This window comes from Pollachius pollachius (genome assembly GCF_949987615.1).
Source record: "Pollachius pollachius genome assembly, chromosome: 16".
Classification (NCBI taxonomy): Eukaryota; Metazoa; Chordata; class Actinopteri; order Gadiformes; family Gadidae; genus Pollachius; species Pollachius pollachius.
In genome coordinates this window covers 16,747,438-16,766,801 of record NC_136949.1, presented here as the reverse complement: position 1 = coordinate 16,766,801, position 19,364 = coordinate 16,747,438, and the positions used below count along the sequence as shown (strand labels likewise).

The 19,364-nt window shown below is 41.1% G+C and overlaps 1 protein-coding gene across 1 annotated transcript in view; it reads left to right on the top strand.

The window, feature by feature from the left end:
* Positions 1 to 19,364, top strand: part of ppp2r5a (protein phosphatase 2, regulatory subunit B', alpha isoform) — a 38,373-nt gene that overhangs the window by 1,243 nt on the left and 17,766 nt on the right. Inside the window, exon 2 of the mRNA XM_079753821.1 lies at positions 9,799 to 9,995. Within this exon, the coding sequence (XP_079609947.1) occupies positions 9,799 to 9,995 (197 nt within the window). The remainder of the gene's footprint in view (positions 1 to 9,798; positions 9,996 to 19,364) is intronic.

The following is a 19,364-nucleotide window of genomic DNA, read 5'->3' as shown; positions in this document are numbered from 1 at the left end:
CATTGTTATTTTGATGTTGGACATTGCGCAGAGCTAATTGTATAATATTTAAAAAAACATGGATGTCAAGGGCTAGCCTAAATTCTATGCACATTCCTCTTGCACAGTGATCCTATTATGCACAGCATCCTCCCATTACCTAGTTTCTTGTTGACAAGGCTGGTCATCAGGTTGGCTGCTTGATCAGAATTCATTAACGGTGTAACTGACGTTCAGTCATACAGTGGCAAATTAATGAGGAGTTTGTGTGGGAGACTGAATAGCATCTGGAGTAAATTGCAAGTGATGTGAGGCTATTATTAGATGTGTGCCGATAAGCTTGCAAGTTTTCTCAATAACTAGCATCCACCGGCTGTGTGCGTATCTGGCTTGCATACTGGTATGTGCTAGCTGTAGATGGCTTACAGCAGAGTTGGCTTGGTCAAATTTAAGAATGTGTTGAGTAGCCTGAGCCTTCATAATAATAAACTGAAGGCTAGTTGTCTTACCAAAGTACATTCTGGTGGCTATTTATTTCATGTAGTCTAACACTAAAAGAAGTCATGAGGTCGACCTGAGTGAAGCAGCATCGGTCGTATATTTCTGTAGGGCCTTTGTGTCTATGGGACCAATTGGGTGTTGCCCAGTTATAGTGTAGCCCAAAATTTTGATAAGTCTATACTGTAAAAGATTTGTAGATTAATACATGCTTGGTCAAGAGGTCACATTATGGCATGTTATTAATTGGTATGTGAGTTGCCCATACAAGTAAACCAATGTTGGGTTCATAAAGAGGACAGTCAGTTGGAGAAATGCATATACAAGTTCCTGACACCATGATGGATTATACTGTCTAGTATGTTACTTATTATTACACCCACTCGTTTTTCCTCTATTAAATAAACATCACTTCTCTGTATGCTTTAGCCGATATCGGCATGTATGTACCGTGTCTCATTTAAATTTGTTACCCATAAATTGAGTTGAGTTGCCTGATTCAAAATGCTACAAAACATTTAGCATCCTACTGATTTTAGAGGTTTGAAAGCTGTTTCAAGAATGTTAAGTTCTTTGCTCATACCAGTAAAAATTAAACAAAACATGATAATGATAATTTCATGTAGAAATTCCTCAAAGGCCTTGACCCTGCATACACTTGTCTAGACCACCATGCACAAAGAACAAGCCCAACTTGATCAAGCATGGCATGCTGCAGTGCCCATATACCCCTATTGGCTTTGTTGGTATAATCGACTAGTGTTGTGTTTTCTCCCATCATAGGCCTGATGATGCTGGGCTGGTTTGTTTTAGATTCTGGAAGCAGGATAACTAGAGTAACCACTAAATCATTTTGTGCGGTTTGTTTTGAAATAAAAATGTTCATTCATGGCTTTTCAGCATTAAATAAAACACATTTCTCACTGTCCTATGCTGTTCATTTTTACAATTTCTGGCCTTCTTATTGAATGATGGAAAACATGCTTAAAATAAGGTGGCTTTCTTTCCCTTTACATGTAAAGCTTAACTGCACGTGTTTGATTGAACAATTGAACCTGAACCTAATTTCTATGTCTTTTGCGACATTATCAGTGACGCACTCCCGTATCAAGGTGTGTTTCATATCAGGATTCAAGGAGAGTGGACAGTGCCCATCCGAGCACACTAAAGAGCGATCCTCTAGCTGACGTTTGTCTGGCAACGCACATGCTTTAAGTTTCTCACAATTATTGTTCTGGCTTGGATAATCTCTGCTGATCCAATCCATGTACTTAAAAGTTTATCTGGGTTATTTAACCACGCTAACTGAATGTTGCTGAATGTGAGGAGATTGTGTTAGTGACCATGACTTGCATAATCTAATCACCTCTCAGTGGCACTGTGTATATCAGCTAGGCGTTATCACTAGCCTTAGCACCATGGGATGGAATACTCTGTGTAACATTTTGATTTGAGACGGACTGCTTAGGACATGTAGTGTTTTGTGAATATAGTGTCATATTTACTTTTTATATTTTAGAATGCTCTAAAATGAATGTAGAGGGACATTTTGAACTTGGGTGAAATATAAGTTACGCTGGTGACCTTACTATTAATTTAAAGCATTGAGTTGGGGATAAATAAATATATATTTATATATATATACACAAAGAATACACTTTTTCTGATATCTTTGCTATTTTACTGTTGATGCATAATTGACATTTTCCAGGATATAATCATAGCCATCATATAAATGCCTAGCGGGTTCCCAGAGGTGATCTTAATGCGAGATTCATCATGCATCAAATTGTAATGGACGTGAGGCAGTGAGAATGCTCTTCCTTCCTTCAGCAGAGAGCCCAGAGTGCTCATAGCCGCTGTTGTCTCTGACAGACATTGAAAAGATGACTCATTCTCCCACCGAAATAGTTGCCATGGCAGCCAGAAGCCTTGCGAGGCAGCCAGGCAAATTTTTACTTTCCCAAGATAGACTGCTTCATTGAGGCCTGTATTTCCGTCTGTGGGTTATTTGTGCTGAGCCCACCACGACTAAGTAGAATGAAGGTTAATTCTACTCCAGGGGGTGTTATCATCTATCTAATTTTAGTACCAGGGTAGTGAGTAACTATATACAATTGATTATGTATTCAGCTGTTCCGTTTTGTTCTATACTGTTCGGTTCTCTACATTATGTTTTCTTTCTGAAGTTTTCCATGCACTCGTTTAACTGGTATATAATCATTTTTATTATCTCCAATTGTAGTTACATATACACTTACAGCATATGGACTTTGCACATATACTTGAGTACGGTGCAGTCAGTGTTGTTCACACCATCCCATCCCAAGGGGCACACTGTCCTCTGACTCGGCTCATGAAAAACACTTCTGTCACATCAATTATTGGCCTATTGATTGTCTTGTTTCCATTGTCGTGTCCACTGGAAAATCCATTCATATTTTTGATCTGCTAATGACACTGTGATTGGAATTGGTGATGCACGCTACACCAAAGTAAAAATTATGCATCTAGAAATTAGTTAATAGATTATTATTTTGAAAACCAATTACCCACCTTATTTACTGCACATAGATTCAGAAATAAAAAGCTTCTGCTGATTTTCTGTTGCAGATTATGAATGTATTTTTATAATAGGCAGAGAATGGCAATATTTAATTTACAGGAAGACTATGAAGTGGTTCAACCCTGTGCTTGCCTCGTGTACATGTTGCCTGACCTCTCTTGACCATATTATCTGACATTTGTCTTTCTCAGAGACTTCTCATGTAGTAATGCGCGATATAAACGATATACGATATAAACGATAAAAAAATGGCCTACGGTAGAGATTTTAATTCTATCGCTCTATCGCAATAATGCATGTTGATGACGCAAAATACAATGTTTAATTTTTGGTTTGGTGCGGTTCCTTTTCACATTGCAATTTTCGCAACAGTGCCAGAATTCGTCAACAAAACTGCATGTGTGCAAAGAATGTTAAATCATTGGACAAAAAGGTCTGGGGCGGGGTAAAGCGTTAAAGAAAAAGGGGGGGGGGGGGGGGGTGCGGGGGGGGGGGGGAAGCACCGGTGAAAGTAAACAATCATTGATATCCAGCGTGATATACATTGATCTGCGGACTGGTCCAACTCCTTCTCCCTCATCCTGACTCGGAATGTGTTAAATGCATCGGCATTTTTAAGTTATGTTTTCCACCATACTTTTTACTTGCTTTTGTCGGACCGTCGGGTGGTGGCTCAACATGGAGCAAAGAGGAGACGGAATGTCTTTTGGATATCAGACCCAAATATCCAAAAGACGTTCCGTCTCCTCTTTGCTCCATGTTGAGCAACGTCTCCGAGACCACCTCTCCGGCTGGGTCAACCTCATTTTGATCGATAAAAAATGTCACGCAATCGACAAAAATCGTAACAATCAATGATCGATCATCAATTAATCATGCCCATCCCAAATTGTCAGTACAGTGTCTGTTCCTTATCTAGAAAGACACCTGTTTTTCCTGTTCTCTGCATCTTGGGTGGCATTTAAGAACCAAGGACTTAAACTAAGTGTAGTGCCTTTTAGAATGGTTTGCACTAAAGGAAAGAAACCCAATACTTATTTTATTTATCTGCAACATTATGTTGTATGATTACAGTGTTTCACAATAAATGTTCTCGAAATGACATACTATATTTCTCTTTTTTTTTTAAATACATTTAGCAGTTTGGCTTTCCTTAGGGTCTATGTAACCTGTTCTGAATTTGTTCAGATTTTATATCGTGATATATATCGTTATCGCAAGAGGCTGCAATGTATATCGCAATATGGATTTTAGGCCATATCGCCCATCTCTATTCTCATGCTCTGGTTTCACACTATCCCTGTGAAGTATTGTGAGCAATTCTTAGTGACAAACTAGGCTTTACAAGAAAGCAGAGTTGATGGGTGTACGTATTGAGGCCTTCCTTTGTTCCTCTTCCCCCCCCCCCCATCTTGATTTTGGGTGGACAGAGGTAGGAAGCTGTGGCCCCCTGCCATGGTACTTGTGTGTTTGAAGCTTGTCCAAATGGACCCTGATGGTTACTGTTTACGGTGTGGCACTGGATGTTTATAAGACCAGAAGGGATGAAGACTTTGATTCTTACTTGCACACTTTGTATCAGAGTAGACGAGCGTGTATGCGCTGTAATGCACAGTGTTTTAATCCATGCCGTGTTCACAGTTTGAGGATTTGTTGTTGTTTTGCTAAGCTTCTTGTTTGTATTGATTGGTTACATTTGGGCTGTCAAAAGCGTTTCTACTTCTGTTGTGACATACATGGAGTGTAAACAGCAGCGTGTGAACTGCAGTCTCATGCCAAACCAGTTCAGCAGCTCCAGCAGAGTGATGTGGCCTACGTGGCATGTCTGCTGTCATGCATTAACAGTCGCATTTAGCCTATAGTAGGCTGCTGTCACTCCATTTTTCTACTCGTCACTCATGCATGTCGCCTGCACATGTCCTGGCACTTGAGGATTCCAGTTGACTGCTACTTCACATAGTTTCAGCTTTCTGGGAAATGCAGGCTGAATGAATGCCGCTGATAGATTGCAGAATAAAGGAAATTCATTGTCGGGAACCTGTGGCGTGTTTGACCTCAGGATGGCAAAATGTGTGTAATGTTGCCTCTCCCTTTTCAAGTTATCCAGAGCTGCTTTCAATTTTGGGTCACCTTGTTTCCGGCCTTGTGTCAAAATAACAAATAATTATTTCCAGTGTTACGGTTTTGTTTGCCCGTGTTGTACGTTTCTCTTGGTCCATTTAATGGGATGCTCACTCACGTAAGCACAAAATAAAACGGCCTGCTGGTATCATGAAGTTGCCTCTGTGAATGGGTATCTCTTTGAAAAAGGTGGAAACATTGATCTGGTCTGACTGAAACGCCAACTTATTTTGTGGCAGTAGTTGAGATTCAGCATATTTCATACTTTCTCACTGCTTATTAAAACTTGCACCATTTCACCCCAACCTAGACTGAAATTCCATTGCCTAATCAAGAACTGTTTTTGTCCTTGAGGTGTTTGAAGAGGGAGGGTAGCAGTTTAATATGTGCACTGTTGTGTGACCAGAATATGTCTGCAGAAAAATCTAAATAGTGCAGTAACTTCAATGGACAGTTTCATAACTTTTATGTACATAATGTTGGTTTTAATGCAAATTTAACTATTGCTAATAGAAACAAATTAAGTGGAATAGAATAGAAGACTAACGTTTGCCACAACTGTTAGTCAATGCTAAATTATTTTATAGATCAATATATCATGGAGTTACATTGAGTAAATCATAATGCAAAAGAGCTATATGTGAGGAAAATAAAACCTGTACCCTTTTTTAAAACTGGCTACCAGCTCCATGTTGTTGTATTGAGATAATACTGCTAGAGCTACAGGCAGGCTTATAGGTCATCTGGCCAGCATATCCTCCATTTCACTTGTTTTGGTCTTGTTCTGGCTGGCTACTCTTGCACATAATGTTGCTGGGCACCACAAGTGCACTTTATACATGGTAAACGTAGGAGGGCCAATGTAGAATACAAATATGTTTGTTGTACATTTTGCATGGTGCAGGTACTTTCCAAGTGCACTTCTGACCTTCCTGGTAGTTTTCTGCAAATACCAGGATACAATTTGCAGTACAAATGGGGTTTCTGTATAACTTCTAGTATTTGGTTGATGCGTATTGTCCTGCCAACTACATTATGTTGTGTTTCTTTGCCGGCCCGGCAGCATCCCAAAATAAACACACTAAATATAAACCGCTACCAATAAAGCAGAGTTGCTTGAATGGAAGGTAATTGCGGACGTCCTCACCATAGATTTGCTCATATCCCCTCACCACAACAACATTGGCTTGCATACATCCAGCATTCATTTCAGCTCCATCATGTATCTGTCATGATTATGTGTCTGTGTGGGAGAAGGAAGATGACTGCCTCAGTGTTTAATATGGATGGGAATACTTTTCTGACTTGGCTTTCAAGTTGGTTTCAGGTGTAACTATTGAGTTGTGGGGATGATATAACCTTCAGTGTAAACCAATATTCGCAATGGGATCCATGATTCCTATAAAATGGTGCGTCTCTGCAGGATATGCCTGTGAGGTCAAGATTACTTTGATTTAGTTCTATTACAGTTTCCCTTTCTGGGACCGTATGACATGTGGCAGAAATTTTGCATCGCTGACTACTATTAAACTGAACACCATTCCACATGTACGCAGACAGGAGTGCTTAACCCATTGTTATTTTAATTTAGAGGCCTAAAAAAATGTCTTCCTGTTGTTCTAAATGTCTTGGCAGGCTCAGGTGAAACACTAGCTAGATGGATTTCTACCAGCTGTCCATCACCCACGAGATTTAGACCCAACACACCTGCCCAAAAGCAATGATGCTTTTGAAGCAAGCCATTTCTTCCTTCTTTTTTTTTTTTTTCTTGCGCACACAAGGAAGGAATGCAAAATATGCCCTTATGTTACCAACCACCACGGTTAGGGCTCAGAGAATTGGATCGGGCTATTCCTGTTGCTATAGCGCTCGCTGGCCATTTCCGAACAACACTGCCCTCTTAGGCTGCATCAGTTTTGGAAAGATACACGTGGAGAGTGCTGACTATAGCAACCAGACTGGATCTATTTCAACGCTTAATATTGACTTCCCAGAGCGGCAGCAGATAGTGTGAGCCGGTAGGGTCCGGTTGCGTCAGTACTTTTTGTCAGCTTTCACCGCTGTCGGAACATTGCTTCATTATCTGTGAGCCTGGCCTGGTGTTTTTCTGGCAGCACCTGCTTTTCCTGTGCTCCCCAATGCTGCACTGCCTCGTTACATAATGAGAATGTGTCCCCCCCCAATAAGAAGAAGAATCTGCAACTCAGCATGCCTGTTCTCCATTATTCTGATACCTCTGCCATGTTTTACCTGTGGGTGTGTGGGTGAATTAAGAGTTGGGTTTCTGTGTGTGAACTTATTACTCAGCTTGAATACATTGAAGATCCTCTGATATCACACAAAATGGATCTATCAATGTCATTATTTATCTTGTAGTTAACATTGAAACACCCCAGGCCAGATGCATCTCAATGGCAGATTTCACCTCGTGTATGTTAGTTCTCCATCTCAATCTATAGGAGTTGTTCTTGGAGGGCATCTTATTTTGCAACACCTCAAACCCTTTCAGTGTTCGGTTGTTGGGGCTTCATGGCCTGGTTCTCTATGTTCTCCTGCGGTGCTAGAACAGACCCCCCTCCCCCCCGAGCCGCTAGCCTCCACTGCAGGGAGGCACCGAGCCTGAACAGAGCAGGGTTTACAATGTGTCGTTGTACTTCTGGCCCACTGCCATGTGCTTCTTAAAGTGCTTTGGGCCAGTCGGACATCTCTTAATATTGCTGAACGAACACTTGATTATTCAGCCATGAAAGGCCTCTAATGTTAATTGAAGCCCCACACCACTGGGCAGTGTTTGTGTGATAAAACCATGTTTCATATTCATGTAATAATGTGAGTTTTGCACCGTTTAAGAAACGTATAATTACGCAGGCTTTTTATTATTGCAAGGATAACATGACGCAGTTGAGGACAACCATTAAACTTTCCCACTTGTTAAGACGTTTCTCTTTGTAAACTAGGGATGCTGGAATATCTTGTCCACTTCTGCCAATGTTAATTTCTCTAAAGAGCTTCTTGAGCAGTGTAGAGGCCTCTTCCTGCTTCCCATAAACACTAATCTTCAGATGAAAGGTTGGCACACCGTTTTATAAATATATAAAGCCAACCTGGGTCTCCTCCCCCCTATTGTAGCCATACAAACTGATTGTCTAGAAAGATGGCAGTTATTTACCTCCTTTCCAAGGACTTATTTAGCTGTTTCTTTGTGCAGCCTGCGCCTTCTGTCTGGAATGCCCTCCAGCAGAGGCTTCACAGTGTGAGGCCCCCAGCAAACGTAAGAGAAAAAAGGATGTAAACAATGAAGTTGTTTCTCTTAAACAATTAAACACAATTAAATGCATGATGGATGAGTCGCCTTTCATTTATGATAATGATTGGATTATTGAGAAAACCCTTTTTTTTGACGACTTCAAAACATCACTTATTTCACCTCTTTGCTTCAAATGAGTTTGGACCTAATGTGTTCCTGGGGGCTGTCTTGGCGCATGTTGGTCTCTACTGGGAACAACAAGGCAGAACCACAACAAACGGGATGGAGCTGACCATCGATTGGAAGGGACTAAAAAAAACGGTCAAATAGGTTATCTGTTTGTCGATAATGCTGTCAGGACTTCGATCTTTCAAAAAGAAAAATATTACTACTAAGCAAAAACTCAGACTACACCTGTTAGGATAAGCCACGGTGCCATGGGGCTGCTCACAGCTGCACGACTACAGCGACTACGGCGCTATCTCCAGAGTGCTGCTTCAGTGGATTGTATCTGTGGGCTTCATAAAATATGCCATCTGAAGCACACACAAACTAAACTTTCATGTAGCCAAGGGGCAAGTTAGGCTAACACTTAAGTCAAAAGTTGTCTGTAAAGGTTTAAAAATTAAACCCATGTAGAAGACAAGCCTGTGTTTACAAAACCTTTATTTTATCACTCTGAGTTTCGCTGAGTCCGGATGAATATTTCCTGAACAAAACAGGAAACCCTCCGTAAATTAACATCTGGCATGAGCTGGTATCAGGCGCAGCCCTGTGCAGTCTTCCCCCCCCAGATGTTCGGTTACAGAATTGTCAAACTTCTGGATCGGAGATTAGCCAGTGTTTGACGGCAGCCGTACGTTTGACTGATCAGAGGGCTGTGGCCTCTGCCCCACCAAGTGGTATGAAGGTGAAGGATCTTGTCTTGCTTGGTGTTTTTACATCTTCATGAAAGCAGATTCTTTGACTTGAAAATACCTTCTTACCTTTTTAAATGCTCTTTTGTACTCAGAGCTCATGTTTGTTATTCTTTGTCTTTTGTAGTTTTTGTTTTTGAATATTGCTTGTTATGGGCCGTCTGTGACATGATGTACTGAACTTCTGCTGCCTATCTAGGCCGGGACACTTTTAGAAAGAAGATATCTCAAATCGTATCCTGGTTGAATAAACATCAAATAAGGGATGTAACAATGTAGAAAATATCATCAGAGTTGTTGAAAGCATATTCATCATTGCACCATCATCACTCAACCTGAAGTCGCCGTCTTGGTTGAATATCGCCACATTATTCTGTGTTGGCCTTGGACCAATAGTCATTACCACTCCTATCTCTGTTGTTGACACCCCAGGTGACCTCAGTCTCTTTGTGGTCTCTCTTTGCCTCCAGATGTTCCATCCACTGAGCAGCAAGAGCTGTTCACCCAGAAGCTTCAGCAGTGCTGCATGCTCTTTGACTTCATGGATTCCGTCATAGACCTGAAGAGCAAAGAGATCAAGAGGGCCACCCTCAACGAACTGGTGGAATATGTCTCCACCAACAGGGGGGTGCTGGTCGAGACCGCCTACCCAGAGATCACTAGTATGGTGAGTACCCTAATGTGTGATGTCATGAGTTACCTCAGTGATATGTTATGTTCCACACCACTCAAAATGTCATCACAAAAAAAAAATGTGTGTGGCTAATGTTAACGTATGTTACACATGTGTCAGTAAAGGGCATCGGTTCTCTGCACATCCATGTGAGTCTGTATAGTCGGTTTAACATTTTTTAAGCAGCAGTCCACACTCTTGTTATGACCATGAGGCCAGGGAATGTTAGCATAGTGCGTGTTGAAACCGGGCAATTTGTGCCCGTCCTTTTTGGCCCCAGAAACGATAAGAAATCATGATATAATGTAATTGCTTTAGCCATTGTTGCGATAATTTAAGTGTGTGCAGTGAAGCTCTCCTTCCAGGGTGATTAGACTGTGCCTTTGCTCAGATGAGTCAAGGGGACCTCAGATTACCTTTGGGCTGAAGGCATTAATCTCCGTCATCACCTGCCGCTTGTCTCATTTCTTTAGACAACCTTCTGTATGCTTAGTATCATAATGTATATGAGCATGTCGCTGTTGGCTGGCTCTAGCAAAGAGCCAGAACAAGGACAATATTTTGTGAGGTTTGTTTGTTGATTTGTTGAATGAAATTATTACCAATAGAAACGTGACCCAATGATATAACGTATTTATATATAACTATTAAACACTTATTTTTGCCATTAACTGTTAATCCCATCAGAAAATAGTGTTTTAACCTAAGGGGTATGGGTATCGTTGATTTTAACGATACCGTTACTCTGAACGATACTGCTTATCGATCCGGTACTTTAATGGTACTCTTATCAATCCAATACTATAAACTCATCACTAGGCCAATTATTATTTATTTATTTATTTTATTATGTTTTCATAAATAGTATACCCAAAGTAAGTAGTTTATATCACCACAACTGCCAGGGCTATGATATGTAATCTTGCTACCAAAAGAATGATGACACCTGTGAAATTATTGTGGAAGTGAAATAATTAATCTGGATACTTCTTGGTTAGAGTGAACTATATTACTGTAGGGCCACAGCGCATCATCTAGGTAGCTGGGTCAATATTTGATGAAAATAACGTGAATTCCAGCAAGATGTAGAGGTGGAGGTAACCTCCAAATAAAACAAATCCAATGAAAAATTTACAATATAGACTTGATGAGACACAAACAGGTGGATATCTTGGAAACCCCTTGTACAATTGTGTCATTTGACCTCTCTATTTAAAGGTGACTAGAATTAAATGACAGCAATCCAAACAATCCCAACTGCACCAGATTGGGAAGAAGGAAATATGTTCTGATTTGATCAATTCACTTATTTCAGGGGTTGGCACTAAGGTTTCAAAAGCACTTGCCTTTCCGGGCAAGTACAGGTCATGTTCGACTTGCCCGAATGTAATGTTCACTTGCCCAAATTAAAATCAGAATCGTGAACGGGCCTCTTTTTGCCAGGCACCTGGCCTAATTTTGGGGAACTCAGAAAACTCATCCTAGCTCAGACTGAAGCTGAATGTTAGCTTCCACATATGTACGTGTTTAAAAAATAACAAACTTCTTCTTTGTTTACTTATTTACCATATGGTCACATCGTGCCATGAAGTGATTTCAGTCCACCGTTGCAATCTATTAAAGCTATCGCCCAATTATATGTAGACCTGCATGCTTTCATCTGGATTTTATGCAAATGTAAATAACTAAATTTCCAAGGTAGTAGCAAAGATATGTATTTTTTAACTTTCACGTTTCTTGAAAGTCTAACTGAATAATCACAATCGGGTTTATGTAGTGTTGTCACAATGCTGGATTTTCTAACTTCGATACTATACCTGGAAAAATATTGATATTCTGTACCATTTTCGATACCAGGGGAAAACAGTTTTTTTCAGAAAGGACGTAACCAAAGTAAACAGAGTATATCTCCAAAACTGCTAGGGCTATAATATTACATATTGGTGCCAATAGAAAGATTGTTGTGCAATTAAAATATTCAATGTGGATACTACTTTACGGCATAAGTGGAAGATTACATTTCCACCTGAAATAATTATCAGTTGGTCATTTTCAGTTGGTATCACTGTCGTACTATGAGACACAAACAGGTAGATATCTTACCAATTTGACACTTGACACCTCTATTTAAAGTTCAGGGCAAATATAATCGAATGAAACCATGGGCCCTATTTTAACGGTCTGAAACGCAAGTGAGAAGCGCCAAGCGCAAGTAGCTTTGTGGGCGGTTCTATGGCGATGTCGCTAATTTACCGGCGCAAAATTGACTCTTGCACCCGGCACAAATCTGAAAAGGGTTGGTCTGAAGTAGCCTAATTACCCGTAGGTGTGGTTTGGGCGTAACGTGCAATAAACCAATGAGAGCGCCAGCTCCCATCCCCTTTAAGAGCCATGAGCGCATTTGAATCTGACGAGTTGATATTTTGACAGCGCATCTGCAGTCTCCGATGAGACAAATGCACATGAATTTCAAACTTCAAATGGCTCAGTTTATGGCCAAATAATATGGCCTATTTCACACATGGAATAAGTTTTTCTTCCACAACTTCAGAAATACTGAGTCCTCAAAAAAATATGTTGTAACTGTGGTTCTATTTAATGATATACGCAATTCATTATAAACATTGTTTCTTATCAGTATTGTATGCATTATCGTTATCGACTTGTGTTCCTAATATGCATGTGTCCCCCCGTTAATATACATTGCCATGGACTGTATTATGCGTTACGTGTTTAGTTTACGTGTGTTTAAACAGATGGACGCACACACGCGCTCCCGCATTCATTAATTCTTTTACATATACAAATACGCGCGCCCACATTCATTCATTCTTTTTAACACTCACTCGCGGTGAAACAATGTTTTCTCACGATCAAATACTCATCAATCCTAAAAGTTATGGGCATGTACACGATGTCTGTGTCAAGAAAATATGTGTTTGCTGTACGGTGTTTGCAGATGCATTGATTTAAAAGTACAACTTATTACCTCTGTATCAGCTGTTCTTTCCCAAATAATTTACCAAGAATGTGTGGCTAGGTAGATGAGAGAAGCAAGGTGTATGCGCGAAGTGCACAAGCAACATTATGCATGCGCCCTTAAAATAGCATGACTTTAAACCAGGTATTTTCTGGTTTGTGGCGCAAGTGGTTTCTGAAACTGCAAAATAGTACCAGGGAACGTTTGCGCCAGAACACACCTCCTCCTTTCGCCGAATCGCAAGATCATTCCCTAATTTACCGACGCGTGGCGCAGGAGGGAAAAGAACACTCTGCGCCAGTTGCAAACTAGCTACGACACATGTGCCAGTGATTAAGTCAATTGCGCCGGATGCAAGATAGGGCCCCAAGCCAAACATTCGCAAATACACATATGGCCACTAGATTGCAAAATTTGGCCGCTGGATGATCTGTTTACTGTGGTTTAATGAGATCAGATTCAACTTTGGACAAAAATCACAAAGCTAAAATTTCATTTTTGCTTGTTAAAAGACAAGAGAAGTTTCTTCTTAAATTGTTATTTGCGAGTTTTAGTCCCAGAATGATATGGTTTAGATTGTCGGAATTAGAGCAGGCTCAGCTTTCACTTGAGATGCTAGCTGTGTTGGCTAACCTTTAGCTAACACCGTCACACAGAGCATTGGGACTAGTGCCGAATCACTGCCAGAGACCGCACTGCGAGTGAGTGACAGGAGGCGGGGCTATGTTCTCACTGTAGCGCTGTGTCTGTTAACTCGCTGCCTGAGAGAAGAGAAGACAGCGCGCTGATCAATTGCAAATATATCTATTTTGTGTTTTTGCGGAAGAAAATGGGTGTTTGCAGTTTTTAGAAACTCCTAAATATATAGCCTTTATATGAACAAACCCTAAAAAATGCACTTGCCCTTTCGGGCAACCAGAAATCATCTCAACATTATTTTAAGTTGCCTCGGGCAAGCGGGCAACCGTTAGTGTCAACCCCTGATTTACTTATTTCCTCTAAAACTGCCTCTTGGATACTAAAAATGTACCTTTAAACACTGTTTAGTTGCAAAATTGATCCCAGACACTAGATTACCTGTTTATGGTGGTTTTATTCCATCAAACACAATTTTGATGACACAAACAACAAATGTTATACATAATCTTTGGTTGTAACTAGAAAGAGTGAAGTTTGTTCTTGATAGTTTTTTGCCTTTTAGTTCTGTAAGTTTTAGACCAGAGTGATATGGACTGTTGGAATCAGGCTAGACCAGTAGCGGGGTGCTTTTTATCTCTCAACTATTAACTCTTATCAATCTGGTAATTTAGTTGTTCTTGTATCGGTTCTTAAAGAACAACAGCCATTCTATTAAACACAGAACAAGACCTGAACTGGAATCATCTGACGTGCTTTCTCTTTCCACTGCGCTGGAAATGAGAATGTTGGCACAGCGCCACTTTTAGGCTACATTGTTTGGGGAGGACCCTAATATAAATATCACAAAGCTGATCTAGCATAAATGTATAGAAAATATATTGCTTTCATTTCTCCATTTGAGAGAAAGCAGAGGGCCCCGCCCCCAACTTTAAGGACCAGCTTGGACAGGGAGAGAGTTGTGAATTTAGTTTTCATTTCGGGAGTTACTCGGGAATAGCGAAAATGCATCTTAATATGAGTAATATAAATAAAGCTAGCTTGAATCAATAGTAAATATATTTCCTTAAGGTGACATATATACCACCAGGTGTGAGTGTCATAAGCCGTTCTGAAAATCTGCCTCTAATGACATCACAAGTGGCCGTGTCCACCTAGATGTGTGCTGGATAGATCAGTCTACCAGCCTACCCAGTGGACAGAAGCTAAAGTTGCTCACCTATCCGACATACATCTAGGTGGACACGCCCACTTGTGATGTCAGAAGTGGCAGATTTTCAAAACGGCTTGTAATGACTAATCAGTCTCATACTTGGTGGTATAATATGTCCCCTTTTATTCGATACAAGGATCTGTAATAATGCAGCCCGAGGCCCCTTTAATAGCAGGTTTTAGTACCCATCCCTAGTTAACCTGAACTTGATCGTATCGAAATTATTGTATTCTTTCAGTAAAAAAATTCAGTATTGTGTGAAATAACCAAACGTCAATTTCTGCATATATGACATGATGGTCTATATGATTCTTTGGTATTGTTTAGTTTTATAACTGACGTTGTCTAAATGAATTGTGATTCTAGCTCATCAATATATGTATTATTAGTTTGGTCATCTTGTAGTCAGTTTATGGAGGTTGCTGTTGATGGACAATGTTGAATATTTGATGGCAGTAAAACCCCATAACATCTTAACAAAAAAAGCATCTCATCTAATGAGGGATGCACACAAGATGCCCTTCTTACCCACGTTCTGTGGGTAGGCAGGAGGATGCTGATGCACACCATTTCTTCCAACAAAATAGTTTGAGGTTCAAGACCTTAATTGCCAAAATAATTGTGTGTGTGATTCATATTACTTTGGCAACATTTTCCAACAAGTGATGAGGTTGCATATTGCCACCAATTGACTACCCCCCTTTACTCCTCCCTTCGCACTACTATGGTGGCCTCAGCTAGCCTGCATTGTGTAAGCTGTCAGTAGGTATTTCCATTTTGAGAAAAAAACTCAGAATAAATCAGTTTATCCAATCACTCAGATATCTTTGTCATAGTCACCATGGTCACAGTACATGTTGTAGGTCATGGCAGAGGTGGTTCTACTTAATAAGCCATTGATTTTTCTCAACACACTCCTTTTTATTGCATCAATAGTGGAAAACGACATTCATTTACCTAGATTATCGCTGATGTATGCATTTATCATTAATCTCAATAGCAGTCAGTGCTATAAGGGCATTTTTATTTGCCCTTTGGTACACAAGTGCAAGTAACGTGTCTTTCCTTGGTTTTGATAACATGATGGTGTGCAGTTGTATAACAACAGTTTAGTTTTGGAATCCAAATTTCTCAGTGATAGCCTATACTTCTACTACAAAATCAAAAATCCAACGTCTCCAAAACATTGTATTAAAGAATGCACAGCCACTCATCATAATTCCCCTCATCCACAAACTGCCATTCGCTACACTATTTTGCACTTGAATTCAAAGGTGTGTGGAAGTCCATTATTATTGAATCCTCTAAGTACATCACGTATTTTGGTGAAAGGGCGGTTGATGCTCGTCTTCACAGGTTATGAGGCGTCCAAAAGCATTAAGCTCCTAAGACCCTCATATAAAATGCCATGGTGTGTGGATGTCTGGACCTCTGTCTGGCCAGTGGTTGATTTTGACGCAAGTTAAGCTTCTCAAACACTTATAGTACAACAGCACAGTGTTATATAATAGAGCTTCTACACAGCAACGCTACTAAAAAAGAATCACAAATGGGTCGCAGCCATGATTATAATAAGCCCCCCACCTTCCTAGTCCAAAACACATTCTTTAAAGCGTTCTAGTCTAGTTTGTCTGTTGTGGTCAGTGTTGTGCCTGAACGCGTTCATTGAACGATAGTTCATGAACTCGTTCATATTTTGGGCGAACGTGAACTGAACGTACTGTATTACTGCCTGATGAACGTAACTGTGAACTCATTCATTCTGGTGTCTGTGAACGGCACGCTCACTCGGTTTAACTTCGTTCAATATGGGGGTTATTTGTTTATCAACATGGCGGATGTGCGCGCAGATCGCGTGTTGTTTGACCGGTTGCCATGGTAATCTCCTTTCGGTTAATTTGCAGTTGCGGTGTTGCCAGCTTACTGTTACATTAAACTATAATCAGAAAACGTGATTATATGCTATAGACCCTATAGAATCTTTTGTATAAAGGCTAGGACGAATTTCAAATTATAAATATGTACACTTTATTTTGAAAGTATAGACCGGCGCGATTCCCATTGAAACGAATGGCGCGGTGATTATTCTTCAAAACGAGAGCTGTTAAATTGTGGAAAATGAATTACTGTAATGTAATGTAACTGTAATCAGACAATGCGGTTATATGCTATAGACCCTAGAGTATCTGTAGTATAAAGGCTGAGACGAATTTCGAATTATAAATATGTAAAATCCATAACGTTAGCTCTGTGGCTCATAGCTCAGCGGACTAGAATACCTCATAGAATCATTGCTTGTTGGCCGGAAACGGAAAGGGGGGCTGTTCACGTTTGGTTGTAGTCTTTTCGCTCGGTTCTCCGTCTCATCAGTAGGGCTAGAACCGAGCGAAAAGACTACAACCAAACGTGAACACCCCCCTTTTCCGTTTCCGGCCAACGAGCAATGAGTCTTCCAACAGAAATCAATGGGAGTTACAAAATGCGCTAAATGTGCAATAAAACACGATAGAAACTGTATTTCGCTACGATACTTGATTCAACCACTCTATTTCATCCTAGACAAACCTCAAAGGGGGCTCAATGTTCAAAATACCGGGAAAAACGAATAGCTCACAGCAACATATTGAAAAAAGAACTATGAACTAGTTCATTTTTTGGAACTGTCAACTTAGTTCAAAATTTTGAATTGAACTAGTTCATTTTCAAATTTGTGAACTTTCCTAACACTGGTTGTGGTCTACAGTAGAATCATGGAACGTGGAAGGGGACCCACTCCATGTTTAGCTACAAAGGGCTCATTCTAGGATAATGAAAGCACAATTCATATATTTCCATGGGATTATACAGTAATTAAACCCTCCTTATGAATATATAATCCATGTCTGCCAGGCGGGTTCAGCTCGAGGCCCCTACATTGTAGAACATGTCCACCTCTCTTCTGGCTGGTTGGTAAAGGTCCAGCGGGGAGGTTCTCAGACAGCGCTCTCGGTGAAGGTGGAACGGCCCCTGTGACAGAGAGACAGCTGTCTTCATAATAGTCCCGCTTGGCCGCGCCACGCTTGGCCTCACATGGTAATGAAGAGGCCAGTGGCTAAAGTGCAGTCAATTAAGCGGCAGCACTGAGGACTGCTTTGATCATCCACATTGTTTAGTGAGTCCAAACAGGTTCCCCATCAATGTGCCCGCTTTCATTAGCGCCAGCATTCCCTGCACCTTTCGAACGTTACGTTGAAAGTAGCAGGATTTTATTTCGCTATTTTATATACAAGGAGCCCAAGGGAGGGGAGACTGTAAAAGCAAAGCGTGCCTGGACTATAAAGTCCTTTTTATTTACCTCAACTAGTTCTCCTTTGGTTCCTGGTCTCTCTGTGGCCTCTCTCTCCCTCTTCCTCTTCCTCCATCTCTCTCTTGCTACGATTAATCACAAGATGATCCCGGCTCCCTGCAGTTACCTCGGCTGCAGGCATTGCTATGTTGCGTCGGTTGCTACTGGTGTTAACCGCAAGCTGACCCAACGCAGTTCTACAGCCGGCCCCGCTGATCAGCGGGCCCCCATATTGCTCCGTCACAACGTTGTCACTTAGCAGGGGCCCTCCGAGTAGCCCTCCCTCCAACGCCCTCCATCCAATTTCCACTTCCTGTGCGTTCAGCCCCACTCTACCTCCCACCACCACTTTGGGATTAATCTCTCTGGGACGATGGGATCCTTTTTCCTACATCCTTATTTCCTTCCCCGTCCATCGCCCACGGACTCCTCTCCTCTGCTCTGCGTCCTCAGTCATTGTTCTGTCCCTAATCCTGTCATGTTGACTGAGGAACGAGACGGGTGGGCATGATGTCTCTGTGTGATGAATTGAAAAAAACCTGATCCGTCATACATGCCACTAAACACTTGACATAGTGATTATAGATGGGCTATTCTATCACAGCCTGTCATTTCTGCAAATTACAATGAGATTTAATTAGGAAATAAAGTAATCAATAGCATTAATCAGCGTTTATATTCTACTAGTAATACCAGGCTTTTATTTCACTTGATGACTGCAGACTGATGTTTGTGTTTGACTGACAAAGAACATCTTTAGTGTTTTTTGTGTGAAATATTTCATGTGGGTGTGAGGTGACTGGGCTTGTTGGCATTCCAGGGGCAAGCTGGGCATCGCACTGAGGAATAACATCCCGCCTGGCAACTCGCCCCTGGATTACAGGTCACGTGACTCTGGACCGGCCAATAAGAGTTCTGGTGCAAGGACACGGCTTTGCAGTGCTTCACTGAGTAGTAGCGCCTCCTATTTATTCACCTGCCACAACCTTTTGTTTTGCGGGATCTCGGCCTGCTCTGTTGAGATGCCTGTGCGGTGCGCTAAAGAGATGGGGGGGGGGGCGGGGGCTTGAGGGGTGACCTCGTTGACCTCGTGCAATCAGTGTGGTGGGTAGGGAGGGCATGGATGTACCCACCGGGATGTACCCAAGATATAGCTTGAGACAGGATCACTGTCTCAAGATCAACAAGGTTCAACTGTTGGTAACGTGT